Source organism: Ochotona curzoniae, unplaced genomic scaffold (genome assembly GCF_017591425.1).
Source record: "Ochotona curzoniae isolate NIBS_2020 unplaced genomic scaffold, NIBS_Ocur_1.0 contig_2210, whole genome shotgun sequence".
In the NCBI taxonomy this organism is placed as follows: Eukaryota; Metazoa; Chordata; class Mammalia; order Lagomorpha; family Ochotonidae; genus Ochotona; species Ochotona curzoniae.
In genome coordinates, this window is record NW_024465369.1 from 47,145,381 (window position 1) to 47,162,742 (window position 17,362).

The window sequence follows — 17,362 nt, forward strand, 5'->3', positions numbered from 1 at the left end:
TGCCTGTACTTCCATTTAAAAAAATTTATTAATATGTTCTGCCCAGCCTGGTAAAATTAAATTTATTTATTATTATTTATTAATTATTATTGGCTTTTTAGTTAAGACTGGTTAGAACAGCCACAGCCCACGTTGGAGTACTCTGACCTCAGTTTCCTGCTAATGTGCTCTTGGAGTTGGGAGTGACAGCTTGAGAAACTGGGTTCCTGAATCCAAATGAGAGACCTCGAGTGAACTGTGTACTGAGCACTGAACATATAAGCCCCGAGTATCCATCTTCTCCCAACACACCTACGACTTATACTTAGGGTTTTCCATGTGGTGCATACCAAAGCTTATTTTCTTTGCCACTATAAAGTAAGAGACCTCTATAATCTTCAGATTCAATTGAAAATCATCTTAGTAGCTTTGAGTCACAATTTCCTGATGGTTGAACTAATTTTTAAGAAATGTAGGGAAGAATGGAAAGGGATAAATTATTCAAGTGACAAGAAACTGTTTACCATTTATTCAGCACTGTTAAAGATAAAAATTCACATCAATGTACTTTGTTTTTAACAGTCTCCAGCGCACAACCTGTAAGTTTGACATTGACACTATAGTTTTAAAATAGTTAAAATTTAATCTATTCACATAAATGTATTTAAATTTATACAAGCTGATCATTTAAAATTTATTTAAAATTATTCAAACCATATAATATACATATAATTTAAATGTAAGTTTCAGTTTAAGTTATTAAAAATATATATACATATGCACACATATACACATACATATAATTTAAAGATCGGTCTCCCTGGAACTTCCTCCATGCCCCTGTTGGATGTTGGAGGTATTGCTTCTCTTCCTACCTGGTACATGCTACCTGGGACCTCATTTATTCCTGCTTCAGTTATTTCTTCTCTGTCATGGCAACTACACTGACATGGTAGGCCTCTCTGCAGTTTTAAGCTTTTGGTTTCTTGTTGATGTTGTTACTGTTTTTTGTTTAAAATTTATATAATTATTTGAACGTGTTAGAGAGAGGAGAGACTCAGATCTTTCAACACTGGTTCACTTCCCAAATGGCTATAATAGCCAGGGTTGAGCCAGATCAAAGCCAGGAGCTAGGAGCCAGGAGCTTTTTCCAAACCCCTCACATGGTTAGCAGAGGTCCAAGCCCTTGATCATCTGCTGCTTTTTCCAGGTTATTAACAGGAAGCTGTTTCAGAAGTAGAGTAGCTGAGACATGAATTGTTATTCATACGGGGCACTTTCAACTGCAGGTCGCAGCTAAACGCACTATGCCTCAATATCAGTCCCTAAAAAACAGTATTTTAAAAGTATCGTCAGGTTGGAAATCACATCATTAATGTGGTTAATGCATAATTTCCTGAGTGTACTGACATAGCCAGGACAACTTAATGACTTCCCAAACTTAGAGTATTTCTTGAACAGTACGTCTACCTCATATAGACTTCTTTTTTGCCATATGTTGTTTTTCTTTTGTAAAATTATGTATGAGAAAGGCCTCCTAATATAGAGAATTTCAACAATTTTTCTGCCTCTCAGCTGGGCTGGAAAACATTGGCACAGATGTTTGCCATACAGTCTCTCCCTCACTATTTTTCTTTCCTTTTTCATTTTTCCCTTCATTCTTTTCTTTTCCCTTCCTTATGTCTAAGCATTGAAAGACCTAGAGATATAAAGTTCTCCAGAATTTTCTTACTTTGTTTTCTGTAGATTTTCCTTATTTATGTCATAAACTCAATTTTAACATGCATCATTGCAGAACCTGGAACAATTCTGAAACTTTAAAAATTTGGATTAATGGTATTCCTGATTTACAATCTTTGTGATAATGCGAAGAACCCTTGACAGATTTTCTTTCATGGTTTGTATGTATGCTAAATTTAGTGCTGAAGGAATAATTCTACTTCTCTTTGAATTCAGAATGACAGGCATATGATGTAAATAAAAATGTAAAATGTGAAATCAAAAACTGTTTATTTTAAATGACATTTGTTCCCAACTCTATATGCCAAAGAATGCAAACCTTTATAAATATTATTAATTACATATTTCTATATGTTTACTAATATATAAAACAACATTTGTCCTGGGATAAAATGAATAAAATAATATACCTTGACCACAATTCTAAAAAAAATAATTACTAACAGTGCTTCCCATAGGGAAGTCACTTTAAGGTGGGATTTATTCATTTATATTTACTTGAAAATCCACAGTTATAGGAAGAAAGGGAGAAATAAGCACACAGAAAGAGCTTGCATTCACTGGTTCACTTCCCACATTACCACCAACATCCAGAGCTAGGTGAAGCCAAAGCCAGAAGTCTACAATTCCAACCAGGTCTCTCAAATGAATGGCAGGGACCCAAGTACTTGGGCCATCTTCCATTACTTTCTTAGGTGCATTAGTAGAGAGCTGGATCAGAAGTGGAGCAGCTGGAACTCCAACTGGCACTCAAATGGGATGCTGGCATCTTGGGAGGTAGCTTAAGCTGACTGTGCCACAACACTGGCGCCTAAGGCGAGATTTAAATAAGAAATGTTTTCATTCTAGATTTTTATCCTTAACTCCCAGTTGCTCAATAAAGCCAGGCTCTAGTCAGAAAGCTAATAACTTGGTCCAGTATAGATGATGTAGTATGATCCTTTACTGGTAAAAATCTCTTAAAAGACATTAAACAATCAGTAGAGTAAAAGACAGTTACATTCAACTTCTTTAACCTAGGTTCCCCACAAATCATACATTTATGACATCTGTAACACAAAATTTCAGATTTAAAGAAAATTTCATCTACTTTCACCTGGTTAAATATAATTTCTAAAATAATGGATGTGAATATAAATGGTCAACTAACAACTACAGTGCAGACTTGAGAAATCACCTGCATGCAAAATTTTTAGAATCAGATATATTTGAACAAACATGTAGACATAGCCACTTACTCCAAAAAGAACACCTAGTACACATTTTTATGTTTAATAACATTTGATTAGAGAGAGTCAGTTTTTCTCTTGATTTGGAATTCTGTGATTTGCCATGATTTTGTCCCACTTTTCTAAAATTGCTCTCTTTCTATAGAAGTCAGACTCACATTTCAGTCAGGGTCAAAAAATAACTTCCAATCCTGATTTGAGAAAGGGTAGAAAAGATCTGGATATGATGATTAGGGTCAGAATTGGGCAGAATCACAATATTTCTTTAAGGTCTTAACCTACTTCCCAATATCAGTATATAATTTTCCTATAAGATGTTTTACTTTGGTGTTTTATAGAATGTTTCTTTTCTATATACTTGCAAGGCAGAGTGACAAGAAATAGAGGAGAGAAAAGGGAATAGGGAGAAGGAGAGAGAAATCTTTTATGGTTGGTTCTCCCCTCCCCCCAAATGGTTGGAACAAAAGACTGGGCCAGGTGAAAGCTGGAGTCCAGAACTCCATCTGTCTCCCATGTGGGTGGCCCAGGCACCTTAGCCATTATGTGTTGCCTCCCAGGCAGCTGGATTAGAAGTGGAGGAATTGAGGGGTGCTATTATGGTGCATCTGTTTAAGCTGCCACATGGGATTCCTTCACCCTGTATCAGAGAACCTGTTCAAGTCCCAGCTGCTTGGCTCTGGTCCAACTTCCTGTTACTGCATCTGGGAAGGCAGCAGGCTGCTGCTATCTCTGCAGGAGATCCAGTTGCAGCTAATGGCCACTTAGGGAGTGGAACAGTGGATGGAAGATCTTTCTCTCTCTTTCCCCCTGTCTCGGGAGCTCTTTCCCTTTCAAATAAAAGAGCAAGTACTTTATAAAAACCAAGAGTTCTACATGAACAGGCACTCTGATCCTGGATGTGGGCATGCTTCCCAGTCGCTTTATTTACTGTGCCTCAATGCCTGCCATACTTTGGTTTTTGTATTAAAACTAATTTTTCTTATATGAATGCATTTATTGTCTCTCAGAAGAGCAGGTTAAACATCAACATAAGAAAAAGAGTAACAAAAAGTTTTGATGAGTACTATACTTTTACAATTGATACTCGTAAGTGTAATACTTATTGATACACTTAATTATAACATTGAAATACTACCTTTATGGATGTTCTTGAAAAGCAGAATTCAAATCTTCATTTTTAATGGTGGTACTTTTATGGCAGCTTCTCCAACTTCTTCTGATATATCTACTCCAAGAGGACATCTGCATTGCAGACACATATTACTTCTAAATTTTCTTCATAAGCCATCACTAGATCTGCAGACTATGTATTTAGTGTGCTGAGAAACACCACATGCAGCTATTATATAATTTGTCATATATGGTGATGGTTCTTAAATACATACAAATGTAGTGGGATCTTAAGTCAGAATAATAAAGGCCAGTCTCATAAATAAAATATCTAAATTTTGATGTGCTTTTGAAAGTGACGCTTCTGCTCTCAATTATTATAACCATACTAGTTAAAAACGTAATGCTTATATCTTTATAAAAATTCAAATGTAAAAACATAATCTATGCAGCTAAAATCAAACCTGTGCCCATGGACATTTAAGAAATCCCCCAGTTATTGTGGGTCGCTCCAACTAGGCTGCAGCTCCCACTGGTTTAGGTGAGGGCCAAATATGTGTGGGGCAGAACCAGGCTGGACCGCAACACCCATTGGTTCCAGTGGAAGTCGGGAGTGAAAACAGAACCAACCCAGCAATTACAACCACCAGCTGATTGGAGCGATGGACGGTGCCTGGCCCTGTACTTGTTAGCACATACAAGAAGTTTCTTTGGAGATCTTCCTAATCTAAATGCTGGACTCAGAACCCTAACGAAGAAAAGAGAGAAGACAGAACAGGTCAACCAACCATCTCAGCTATGATGGACTATGTCTATCAGTGGATTTTTCAAAGACCTCATAGTGCTTGGAGTGGCAAGATTGACAGCGATTCATAACTGTTGCAATATCAAGACCACTCGAGCAAGAACCTCAGAGCATGCCCTACACCCGGGACTTGGGGAGGGTGGGAAATTGGGTGGGCCTTCTCCCTTAATACCCCCCTTTTAAACATGAAGGTAACAATATGGAAAACATACTAGTATTATCCACTTTCCTGTAGCCCTTGAACCTTCTTACTCTAACTAAGCATGTAAAGAATGTCAAAATAAATTTTATTAATAAAAAAAAAAAAAAAAAAAAAAAAAAAAAAGAAATCCCCCAGTTTCTATCCGTTCATCTTGGAGGTTTCAAAAGCTGCCCCTTTTCTACTCTGCTTTGCCAATGTCGGCAAGAAGGATCTTTGCTTCTATCACTTCCTCAGTTCTTCCTCAGTCAGCCTCAGGTATCCTTCTGGAAAAAGCCAGCCTCCATACTGCCAGCAGAGGGCCCCATTGGATTAGGTGATGAACTCCATCCAGGCCTGGGGCATCCTTGGAAAGGATTCCCCTGCCACTGCTAGCTCCTTTGCTTTGTGATCTGTGATTCATGTAACCGAGGCGGGAAACACCAGCCTGTTGGCCTGCAGAATCACTCGGTCCTGCCCTGCCAAGGCAATTAGAGGTGAGACTCAAAGTTCAGGCTAATTTTTAAGTTGATAATTTCATATGGCTTATGAATGATGATATAAATACCTAGATGGCCTTTGGCAAGAAAAATGTTTCCCACCTCTATGTTAACACAACTGTGTAGTTATGGACTATATTGCTGGCAGTGTTCAAAACAAGATTCTGTTACTTTGTGAAATATAATTTTTACTATTCTAGAATTAACTTGGACTGGAACTTGACAGTAAATTGAAACAGCTGTGTAATAGGTTGCAACATGGTTTGAGAGAGCAAACTGGCTATCTCTTGGTCAGTTCTTAGCTTTCTCATTAGATGCTTTTGGCATGTTTCACTGCCTACCAGCCAGTCTTCACATCTCAATACTACAAAACTCCAGGCCATGGCTAGGATTTCCACTCTGGTCCCAAATGAAGGAATTTAGTACATCTATTCATGGTCTCCTTCTTACCCACCTATAAGTTTTCAAACTTCTTATAATTTGATACTACAACAAAAATCTCTCATGAAGTGTTTCATGAAAGCAATGAATGTGACTTCAAGTACCACTAGGTCTAAGTGAAAAACTCATATATGAAAGCAAACTTCAGGCTTCATTTTTTAAAAAAGTTTTGTTTTATGAAGATTAGGAATGATACTACGTACTTGGGTTCATAGCGGATGCCTTCTACATCATGTAAAATGCCCAAGCCAGCACGTAATCTTTCAATACCGTTCCTAAAGAAGAATCAGGAAAATAAATTCAGTAGCCCCATGATGTAAAGGAGACCATTTAATGTGAGGACATGGTGACCAATGTGAGGAACTGGCAATGAAGTGCTTACCATGCAATCATGATGCCATTATCAGTGCACAGTCTAGGCGGGGGACATAGCAGAGTGCATCCGGTTGCGTTTGTCACAATTTCCAGAGCTTTTCTGATATAGAAGTTACTTGCAACACCACCAGACACAACCTGAAGGAAGGAGACCAACCTTAACAAGGAGCAAACATACAAGAACCACCTCTTTAAGTTTGGGGAAATTACCAACTTCATACAATAAGAAACTATCACATAATGAGGTAAGTAATGAACAAGTGATGTATCTGAAATAATAAAATTTAGAAGAAAAAACACTAACAATTTTAATCGTAGCATATAATCACTATTAATATTTCTGCATTTTCTCTAACTCCTTAAAAAAACCTTAACCTTTTTCTAAATATTTCTTTAATATAATTGCAATCACAGTATACCAGTATTTTTACTGTAATTTTTACTGGTAATAATTTCCTCGGTTTACTCTGTTAAAAAACAATTATCCTTGATATTCATGTAATATTCAATTTTGCTAATTTAATAAACACTTTCCAAATAAGTTTATAACTTTTTAAAAAGATTTATTTACTTTTATTGGAAAGGCAGATTTACAGAAAGGAGAGACAGACAGAAAGGTCTTTCATCTGTTGGTTCATTCCCCAAGTAGCTGAAGTGGCTGGAGCTGAGCCATTCTGAAGCCAGGAACCAGGAGCTTCCTCCTGGTCTCCACACAGGTGCAGGATCCCAAGGCTTTGAGCCATCCTCTACTGTTGTCCCAGGCCACAAGCAGGGAGCTGGAAGGGAAGTGGGGCAGCTGGGATACAAACTGGTGCATGCAAAGCAAGGACTTTAGCCACTAGGCTACCACACCGGGCCCATAAGCATATAATTTTCAAGAGACTAATTTTCACACCAAGTTTATCCAGGCTATGAAATTCATTGTAAGGGATTTTACCAAAGAAAGGAGGTAAGCAGCTTACTTTGAAAAAAATATTGTCGGGCCCGGTGCAAGTGGCGCAAGTGGTTAAAGGTCCTCGCCTTGCACGCCCGGGATCCCATATGGGCGCCGGTTCTAATCCCGGCAGCCCCACTTCCCTTCCAGCTCCCTGCCTGTGGCCTAGGAAAGCAGTCGAGGACGGCCCAAAGCTTTGGGAACCTGCACCCGCGTGGGAGACCCTGAAGAGGCTCCTGGCTTCGGATTGGCATAGTATCGGCCCGTTGCGCTCACTTGGGGAGTGAATCATCGGACGGAAGATCTTCCTCTCTGTCTCTCCTCTCTGTATATCCGCCTTTCCAATGAAAAAATAAAAAAAATAAATCTTTAAAAAAAAAAAATATTGTCAGCAGTTACTGCTTTGTTTGCATTTTTATAAGTCCTATTTTCAATGAGGAAAATGTGGTCTTATATTTTTTGACACCCAGGCTGTATGACTGTCTTCTGAAGCTGCCATGCATGCACAGGAAATGGCTGGTTAATACATTTTTCTATTCTGTATAATTTCACACTGTGCATGGCTAGCATGTAGTAAAAAGACCTGTTCATCCTAGGTATAAGCTCAAGTGAGGTCTTCAGGACAAAGTATCATAGAGTCAAGTGTTACAACAAAACATACCAGGACTGCATTGTTTTGGGGTAGTAAGTCTTTCTGCTTGCAAAAAAGGATAGCGCGATGTGTTCTTTTTGCAATGTGGCACGCTGCTGTGTGCTGTACTGCAGCAGCAATGTCTGCAGCTGAAGACAACAGTTGTCCTTTCTCAATTCCTGCAGAAATGGGGAGTCATGTTTAGGCAAAGTCTGGCATAGTTGTCCTTCCATACTTAGAAATTATGATAGTTAGAAGTATACCTTCCTCTTTTTCCTTTTGTGTTATTATTCTGTCAATAATATGCTGAAGTCCAGAAAAAGAAAAATCACAATTTTTTGCACGCTGCATGGGTGGTTTGATATCAAAATGGAGTCTGTTTCCTTGTTTAGCCAAATATTCTATAGCCTTCCCACCACTCATGGTGGAGCAATCGGGATGTTTGACTAAAGAAAGTCTTCTTGCCACCTATGAAGAACAAAACCACATCCTGTGTAAGAAGTCAAATTATACATTTTGAAACAAATGTATTACTACTACTTTAGGAATTCTGAATGCATAAAATATGTTATACCTTGACAAATAAGGACTATAGTGGATGCTAATTAAAGCAGTGGGAACCAGCTGCTCTTCTCTGGAGTTGGAAAATAGGTTTGAAATTGTCAAAGACTACTTAATGACCTTCAAAAATGAGAACCTGCCCTGTGAGCTTCAGTGTTGTTTTTACACACAGCACAGGGATTTGGGGAGTTTATTCTCAAATAATATTCTGCTTGCCAGCATTTGTATGATATAGTCAGACAACCTTGTACATTATTAATGTTCTTATGCTAATCTGTATACATCCTTCTATTTAATTTTTTCCAGCACATGACCTAACTGTATCTGCAAACTATTCTAGTCAATACATATTGATGTAAATTGCTTACTAGTTTAAGAAAATGTAAGAATTGCGTTACAACATTATGTATTCTACTTTTTCTTTTTTCTTCCTGTATATAAACTTTTCAGTCTAAGAAAATATTCATAGATATCTATATAAATGGTGGTAGCACATCCATCACCATTTAATTGAAAGATACCAGAACAAAATAAAAGAAAGAAATTCTCAGATAATTACCTTGTCCAGCATGTCCCCTGGTGCTATGTCCAGAGACTTTCCAAGAAGCAGAAAATCTGCAACTCCCTGAACTAATGCCAGAAGACAATGACCTCCAGAAATTAAGAGCACTAAAAAAGGGAATTCTACTTTATTGGTCAATCTAATAGTCAGGGCATGAGCCTCCATATGATGAATGGGAATGAATGGCTTTTTCAACTGGCTTACCAACTGCACACTAAATGATAAGCCTACTCCCAGGCTCAAAGCGAGACCTGGTTTTATGGTTGTTGCAATAGCTGACAGTTCACTCGGAGAGATTTTACTGGCAGAAAGAGCTTCTTGCACTATGCGTTGAATGTTTTCTCTGTGAAGCTGTTGAGCTACAGGAGGAATGATCCCACCTGATCTGAAAGAAACAAAAAGATAGCTTTTTATAATTTTTAAGATGATAAGAAACAGAAGTAGAAATATATGGCTAAAGGCATGTCTTTAAACACAAAGCTGAAAATATTAGGCAAGTATTTTCAAATTGTGTACCTTTTGTCACAACACATGTTAGCTACTGAAGAAGCTCCCCAGAATGTTAATGAATCACTGAAATGACTGTGACATCTTTCTAAGGAAGTCTTCACAATGGAAGGAAAGGATAAGGTTAGATGTTAGGAAAATTAACCTGCATGTAGAAAAAGAATGTTTTTAAGACATTACTGCAAAAGTGTTTGTGTTAAATAATATTGTTAATTGAGTGTGCAAATAGGGAGAAAGGGACAAAGAGCTTCAAAAACTGTAGCAACTAAATGTGAGGATTAGGGGAACAAGGCATGCAAGATGACTCAAATATTCAGCTGAAATGAATAGGAGAAAAATACTTAGAAATATGGAAACAGTTTTGTGAAGATAAGTTTATTTTTAAAACATACAGCATTGTTAGTCAGGGCAGGACAGTAGATTGCCTGCAATCTTGAACTACAGTTCAACTACAGTTCAGAAATGCTTGGAATGCTTGGAGATGGTCATTTAGAGTTTTGGCTTCTAAAACTTAAAGTATGCCTTACTTCAGGGCAATGGATAGCCACTCTAAATGTCAAGAAGAAAGAAGCAGGAAGCAAATTTGCTACCAACAAATATGCTAGCATATGACTGTTTTTATACCAATGCAACAAAATACAAGGCACATTTAGTCTCAATCTCTTGGGCCAAGGTTCCTCCTAACTCCCCTCACTCTGCATTTATCACCATGCCCATCGTGACTACAGAAACCTTCACTGATTGGGTCAGTCTATTCCACAGTTATCCAACTGCACTTCCCTGACTATGTCCTCTGAACCTTGGAGTCCACAGGGTGCTGACCCTGTTCATATGCTACTCACATCTAGACTCCTGTGGAATCTGCAGAGTTTGAATCTTCTCCTTCCCATGCATGTCTCCCTTTTTATTTTTTATTTTCCCTTAACAAGTCAGATCTACTTGGAGGGGTGATGGCTCTAGTAGGTTGGTTCCTGCAATCCACATAAGAGACCTACACTGAATCCATTTCTTCTGCTTTGGGCCGGGCGCAGCCTTAGTTCTTGCAGACAGACAGGGAGTCCATCAGTGGATGCGAACTCTGCCTCCCAAAATAAGATGATTTTAGTGAACCCACCCACCCCCATTCCTGCATAAGAAGGTCTTCAAAGAGTCTACAAACAACATGTTTGATAAAGAACCTATACAAGCATATCAAAACATTTTGTGCTGAATAACTTCTTTTCTACAAACTTTTTGAAATACCATTGTACAGGTAGAGTAAAATAAGAATAGGCCTGACTGAGAGAAAATGCTGAATACGTATTAGAGCTGGAGCAGAAATGAGTTTCTTATGGTAACAGGACTGAGGTGTTTCTATAGTAGTGAGTAGAGGCTTTTATGCACACAAATGTGCAATTTGCCTCTAAGGCTTAATTTTTATATATGATAAACAGACAAGAATAACTTCATTTTATTTACTTTTCAAAGCAGGGGGCAACAATTGAGATAAGGCATACTTACTTTAAGTGAACTTCAGTTTGGGAGTGTATTGCTTCTCCCAACACATTTCCAGATTCATCCACCACCGCAGCTGCTGTGTCATCACAACTAGTTTCAATTCCCAAAACTAGTTTATGAAGAAACTGCGTTCTGGGATGAAAATTTAAACTTCTTAGTGCTTCATAAATTTTCCTTTTTGATGGTTTAAAAAAACATCTTGTTGTCTTATTTAACATTAGCATACTTAACTCTGAGGTAATTCCTGCAAAAGAATCCCAAAAGAACAAGACAGGAAACAGTCAGCGTGGACTCACATAAACCTTACTAGGTAGGACACAAAGATAAGTTACTCCCCACTAAGGCATTGGAGATTTCTCTGCACACCCCTCCTAAAACTGTTCTATACCTCAACTGTTGATATATGCCTTGTTAGAGTTATAAGCCAGTTTGGACTACCCTATAATCTGCCAAGTTCGGTAAAAATTATGCTTCAAAACTATAAACTGCTAAATACTAAAATGAAAATAGGCATGAGATATTTGAATAGTTCCCTATAGCCATTTTAAGATGTATAGGAGCTGTTTGCTTATAAACTAAAATTGAAATGTCAATGAAATAGTCACAGGATGTGATTAAGAACCTGCATTTTTGAACATATTTGTTACTCAATACCATGTCAATGAACTCCATAATGTTGTAAATTGTTGTTGATGTTATGTTGGGGCTTTTAATTGGCTGGGATGATATTCTGCCAGCTCAGCCTTCAGACCAGAGATGGTCTCCCCAAGAAACTTATCTGGACAATAAGCTGCTGGACTCTACACTTGGTATATGCCTGCAATGAAAGAATCTTGACTGGATTTGAACTGTACTATTGCAACAAGGTGGAGGAATTCACCATGGGAGGAAGGCATGGGAAGGGGTTGGGGGAATCCCAGAGCCTTTGAAACTGTGTCACAAAATGAAATGTAATAAAAAAAAAAAAAGAATCCCCAAACTATTATTTGAAACCGATATTATCTCTAATCTTACTTAGCAAAACAAAATCCTGAAACCTTGATATATTTTTCAATTCATAATTTATATGGAGTTACTGAAAGTACAAAAGTTACCAAAATTTTAAAAAGTCCTTGGTAATCTGTGAATCTGACTAGCAGTACGAATGCATATAATGTGCTGAAAGAAAAGAGAATGGGATCAGATAGAAGTAGTTCATCATAAGTTGAGCATCCCAAATTAAAGTATCTGAACTTTTCTAGTGCCAACCTAATGCCATAGCTAGATACTGCTAGACCTGGTCTCACTTGATGATTCACAGTGAAAATATAAGCACATTTTAAATACTACATAAAATTTCTTTGAGGCTACATGTACAAAGTGTATATAAAGTACAGATTCTACCTCTAAGTTATATGTATGCAAAATCTTTAAAAAATCTGAACATAATCTAAAATGTAAAACACTTCTGTGATCCCAAACCTTTTTGACAGCAATATTGCTGTGGTTCTTACCAGTCAACTATTTTTCCTAAAACACCTAACATTACAATTTTTAAGATTTTTTTCTTAGAAAGTCATATCTACAGAGAGAAGCAGAGACACACAATGATCTTCCATCCTCTGCTTCCCTCTCCGAGTGACCACAAAGACCAGAGCCAAGACAATCCGAAGCCAGGAGCCAGGAGCTTCTTCTGGGTCTCCCACCCGGGTGAAGGCTCCCAAGGCTTCGGGCCATCCTCTACTGCTTTCCCAGGCCACAAGCAGGGAGCTGGATGGGAAGTGGAGCTGCTGGGATATGAATTAGCGCTTGTAAGTGGGATTCCAGTGAGTGCAAGGCAAGGATTTAGCCACTGAGCCATCGCAGCTGAGTCCCTAACATTACAACAATTTCAAAAATAACCCTGTGAGAAGCACTATTCATTGATGTGTAAAAGTAAGACAAAATGTATTTTTTAAATCAGAAAAGGCAAGGTAAAACAGCTAAGTGATATATTCCATACAATGTAACCATTTGTTTCAAAAACTAGACTCAACGTAAAGTGAATGAATGCCCCATTCACATACAGACACTCCAAGACACTGTGTGCTAGTTTCAGCATTCAAACTAAGCTTACCTTAAAAAAAGCACAACCAAAGGCACTGCAACTAAACCCCTATTTTATCCTTAAATACAATTTTATAATTAAATTTCCACTTTTTGCCACAGGCTGTCTCAGCAAAGATCCTCCCAATACAGTAGTCTTCCATCACAAATGCACCTTAGTACCTTTGTGTTTTCTCACTAGGTATCTCATTTCATGCCAAATCATCTGCTCTCAAACTTTCTGAATGTTTAAGTCCTTCCTGTACTACCATACTGGACAAAATTAGGAGTTCAAAACAAGAGCAAAGAATCGGATCTGGGTCGGAAGGCAATAATGAACGAACTGTTTGCAGAGGGCACTTATATGGAGAGGAACAAGTATTTGCAGAGGAGCGGCCCCAGGAAGGCAAACTCCAAATGAAACATTTGCAGTAACTGTGGGCCAGGAGGATGGTGGGGCCAAGCACTTCTTCTCTTGGGCAAGATCTGCTCTAACAAGGCGAGAAGCTGGGCTTGCAGCCCGTTTTCCAGCTTGGCGAAAGCATCCGTGAAGGTCTCACCCACCTTCCCACGACACCAGCTGATGCTCCTCAGCTCGCCCCGTCCACCCTGGAAGCCCCTTCAGCCTCCGCAAGGCCGGCGCCCAGCAGTGACGTCATCCCGCCGTGCCGCGTCCACGGCCAGGGCGGCGCGACGCCCTCTGGGTGCTGCTTCCAGGTTTGTAGGTAACGAGACGCATAAGGGGTCGCACAGCTAGAGTCTGACTCAGAGGACGTTGAGTACAGGTTTGTTTGTGCAGCTTTTGCTTCCGAACACGACAGTTTTAGAAGGTTTTTTTTTGTTTGTTTTGTTTTTGCGCGTTTGGCTGGAATTTGGTTGCCACTGAGAGAAAAGGATAGGCCCCGTGAAATAGGTAATTCTTAATAGGGCGGACACTGGAGACCTAGGATCCTACATGGAGCTCCCGGAAAACGGAAGGGCTCCGGTCAGACCATCGAAATCACTACTCCCGCCTCTTCAGGGGTAAAATGTAGGGCTGGCTTCGTTTTGTATTTGCAAAAGGCCGGGCACGAGATGGTAACTATCTTAAAAAAAAAATGATCTCCGTGACACAGCACGGGGTCCTTGCTTTGCGACCTTCCCCGCAGTGTACTGATATCCTGGTATCTCCCCCACGTGCCTTTGGAGAGTTAGCGCTTTGATTGCTTCATGAACTTCTTACCATTGGTTGGGGTATATGCACTATCCCCAGTCTTGCTAGAATTTCAGGATTTAGTAAGCAAGATCCCTATTGTGCAGGGTTGGACAGAGCTGTCACACATACCTGCCTTGTGATGCTTTGGGTGTTAAAGATGAGCAAATCCAGTGTGTTCTAGAGATAAGATACAGGGTAAGTGCATTCATAATAACCAGAGTATTGTTGAGAAGCTTCTTTGGATAGAACAAGTTTTTCAAAAGTTTCCTGGTATGTGTAACAATACCAGTAAAAGGGCACTTAACCGCACACAACTGAAGATTAATAAAATCACCTCGAGAACTCCTTACTATCTGCGATTTTACAGCACCTGGGCCATAGAATTGGGTGGTTTGCAAGAGACACAGCTAGAAAGTACAGAGCTAGGATTAGAGTCCAGGCTGTTTGCCAGAAAATCATTCACATTTTCCTTGGGGCTCATTGCTGACCCAAGCAAGAAAAAACAAAAATACAGAACCTGAAGATGAAGGAAATTAGTCACTCTGACTCCATATGAAGGGCCAGGGTTTACTCCACAATGTGATAAAATCCAGCCTGAACAGAAATCCACTCATGGTTAGTGTTTTTCTCACAATTCATATTACGTTCAGTAGATATAACCCAGTGCTCTTTTGTGCTGTCAAGAGTTAGCCTTGCAAGGTGTGCTCCTAGCATCAGTAGAATCCTCATTAAGGCCTCTTGAACAGGAGTGGAGGTGGAAGGATGCACTATGTCAAACAGCTGACACATCAGGAAGGACTGTTACTCTTCTTGGGATTGTGTGTTTCATAAGGCAGGGTATGCTCACAGGCCTGACATGTGCTTTACTGTAGTGCTGGAGGGAGGATTGCTCCAGTGCCCGTCTAGACTTCAGCACAGATCATCTGGTTAAAAAGCTAAAATACTATCAGCATAATATGGCCTGTTGTCATTTAGCTTCAGTCAAAAAGTTGTAACCTACTCTAAGTATGCTGATTTTTTTTTTAAGATTTATTTATTTTTATTACAAGGTCAGATATACAAAGAGGAAGAGAGACGGAGAGGAAGATCTTCATCTGATGATTCACTCCCCAAGTGAGTGCAATGGCTGGTGCTATGCCGATCTGGAGCCAGGAACTTCCTCCAGGTCTCCCACACAGGTGCAGGGTCCCAAGGCTTTGGGCTGTCCTCAACTGCTTTCCCAGGCCACAAGCAGGGAGCGGGATGGGAAGTGGAGCTGCCGAGATTAGAACCAGCGGCCATATGGGATCCTGGTGCATTGAAGGTGAGGACTTTAGCTGCTAGGCCACGCGGCTGGGCCCTACATATACTGATTTGGTCTTGACTATTCTCTGTCTAGTTTTCCATGTATGGGAATTATTTTATGTAGAACAATCTTATTTTCCCTAATCACATTCCATTGAATTTGTATTTTCATTGATCAGTTACATATTGGGCTCTTTGTGCTAGGAACCTTAGTCGTTAGGGGAAAAAAAGCCCCATTCCCTGCCCTCCAGGATGCCTAGTGGTAGAATGAATAATAAACAATGCAGAGTAATGGAAATATGAAAGAAGTGTGCATGGAGAAGGATTGCTGGGGTTGTTGGGAAGGCTGTGTGGTTTGCCACAGATGTCTGCAAAGTCTGGTTAGTTTATGGTGTGATTATCTGGTTTCCATATCTGGCTCTCTTAGTTTATCAGGTCTGGAAGTGACTGGAATCTGGTTTACTGAGTTGTTTACCACAAACTGCTAAGATGCTACTGTCCACAAATCATTCTACTAAGATGAATTAATGTACAAGAACTGCAGTGATGGGGAAGCTAAGAGAGTTGAGTTTGCTAGTCTATTTTGTTTTGATCAAATTACAATGAAAGCAACATCCCAATTACCAGAAGAATGCTTGGTCACCATGGTATGGAATACTCAGTGTTCTAAAGCTGATGTTTAGCTAAATGAAAAAAAAAACACGAAAACTATTTAGTAGCAGAATCAATGTTTTACTAGGACTAACATTAAATTGTAAAAATGAAAGTAAACACTTCTTTTTTTTTTTTTTTTGGTGCTCTACACGATCAGAGAACGTCCCTAGTCACAGACTATAGAAATGATCCCTGAAAGTATAGTCATTTTGTTTTTGACACCATGTGTGGGAGAGCTTCTCTTGCTATTGTGCCCATCACTGCGAAGTTTCTTTTTATGGGTATTTTACCTTGTGCTGCCTTCCTATTCCTGCACTTGTTAATTTATCCATGTTCTGTTTTGGGAATTACTCTTGTCGTCCTATTAGACTAATCCAACTACAAAGTCTATGCTTGTATATCCTCTTACATTTTTTTTTCCCAAAGATTTATTTTAATGGCAGAGTTACAGGAGAGGTAGGAGGAGGGGGAGGGAAGAAGTGGAATATATCCCACATTCCCCAAATGGCTACAGCAGCCAGAGCTGGGTCAGACTGATGCTAAGAGCCAAGAGTTTATTCCAGGTCTTCCACTTGGGCTTAAGGGTGAAGCACTTGGGCCATCCTCCAGTGCCTTCCCTTCAGTGGATTCAAAGTGAAGCAACTGGAACATGAACTGGTGGCTAGATAGTTTACTTGAACCAGAAGAGGCATCCTAATTTGCTGTGCTACAAAGCCAGCCCCACTGTATGTCTTCCTCATGATTAGCAGGAGCGTTATTTTGGGATCACACTTATTGTATCGGTATGTGTTTTTGTGTGTATATATAATTTTATTTAATTTCTTAAATTTTCATTTCTCTTGAAACTCAGGGACAGAAATCTTCTGTCCACTGTTTTATTTCCCAAATTCATGGAGTAGCTAAGGCTATGCAACACTAAAGGCAGGAAACTGACATCCAATTTGAGCCTCTCATGTAGAAGGCAGGGACCAAAGTTCTTGACCCATCACATAGCACCCAGGGCGCAGGTTAGCAGGAAGCTGATTGAGATGTATTCATGTGTGCCAGGTGGCATCTTAGTCACTGCACCAAAAACCAGTCCCTCGTGGCATATATTAATATAGTAGATATTTAGCT

At 39.4% G+C, this 17,362-nt stretch overlaps 1 protein-coding gene and 1 pseudogene across 2 annotated transcripts; both read right to left on the reverse strand.

Moving 5' to 3' along the window:
• Positions 1-759: 759 nt before the first annotated feature.
• OSGEPL1 (O-sialoglycoprotein endopeptidase like 1) lies at positions 760-11,362 on the reverse strand. Of its 2 annotated transcripts, XM_040971851.1 has the most exons (8): positions 11,053-11,362; positions 9,043-9,430; positions 8,186-8,390; positions 7,953-8,101; positions 6,365-6,495; positions 6,186-6,257; positions 4,084-4,190; positions 760-2,530 (listed from the first exon to the last, which is right to left on the reverse strand). In XM_040971851.1, the coding sequence occupies exons 1-7, from the start codon at positions 11,271-11,273 to the stop codon at positions 4,112-4,114; spliced, it is 1,245 nt and encodes a 414-aa protein (XP_040827785.1). In that variant the 5' UTR covers positions 11,274-11,362; the 3' UTR covers positions 760-2,530; positions 4,084-4,111. The 2 variants fall into 2 exon arrangements, with proteins under 2 accessions (XP_040827785.1, XP_040827787.1); XM_040971853.1 differs by lacking the exons at positions 760-2,530; positions 6,186-6,257 and having other exon boundaries at positions 4,083-4,190.
• Positions 11,363-16,348: 4,986 nt separating this feature from the next.
• LOC121150986 lies at positions 16,349-16,454 on the reverse strand (annotated as a pseudogene).
• Between the last annotated feature and the right edge of the window lie 908 nt (positions 16,455-17,362).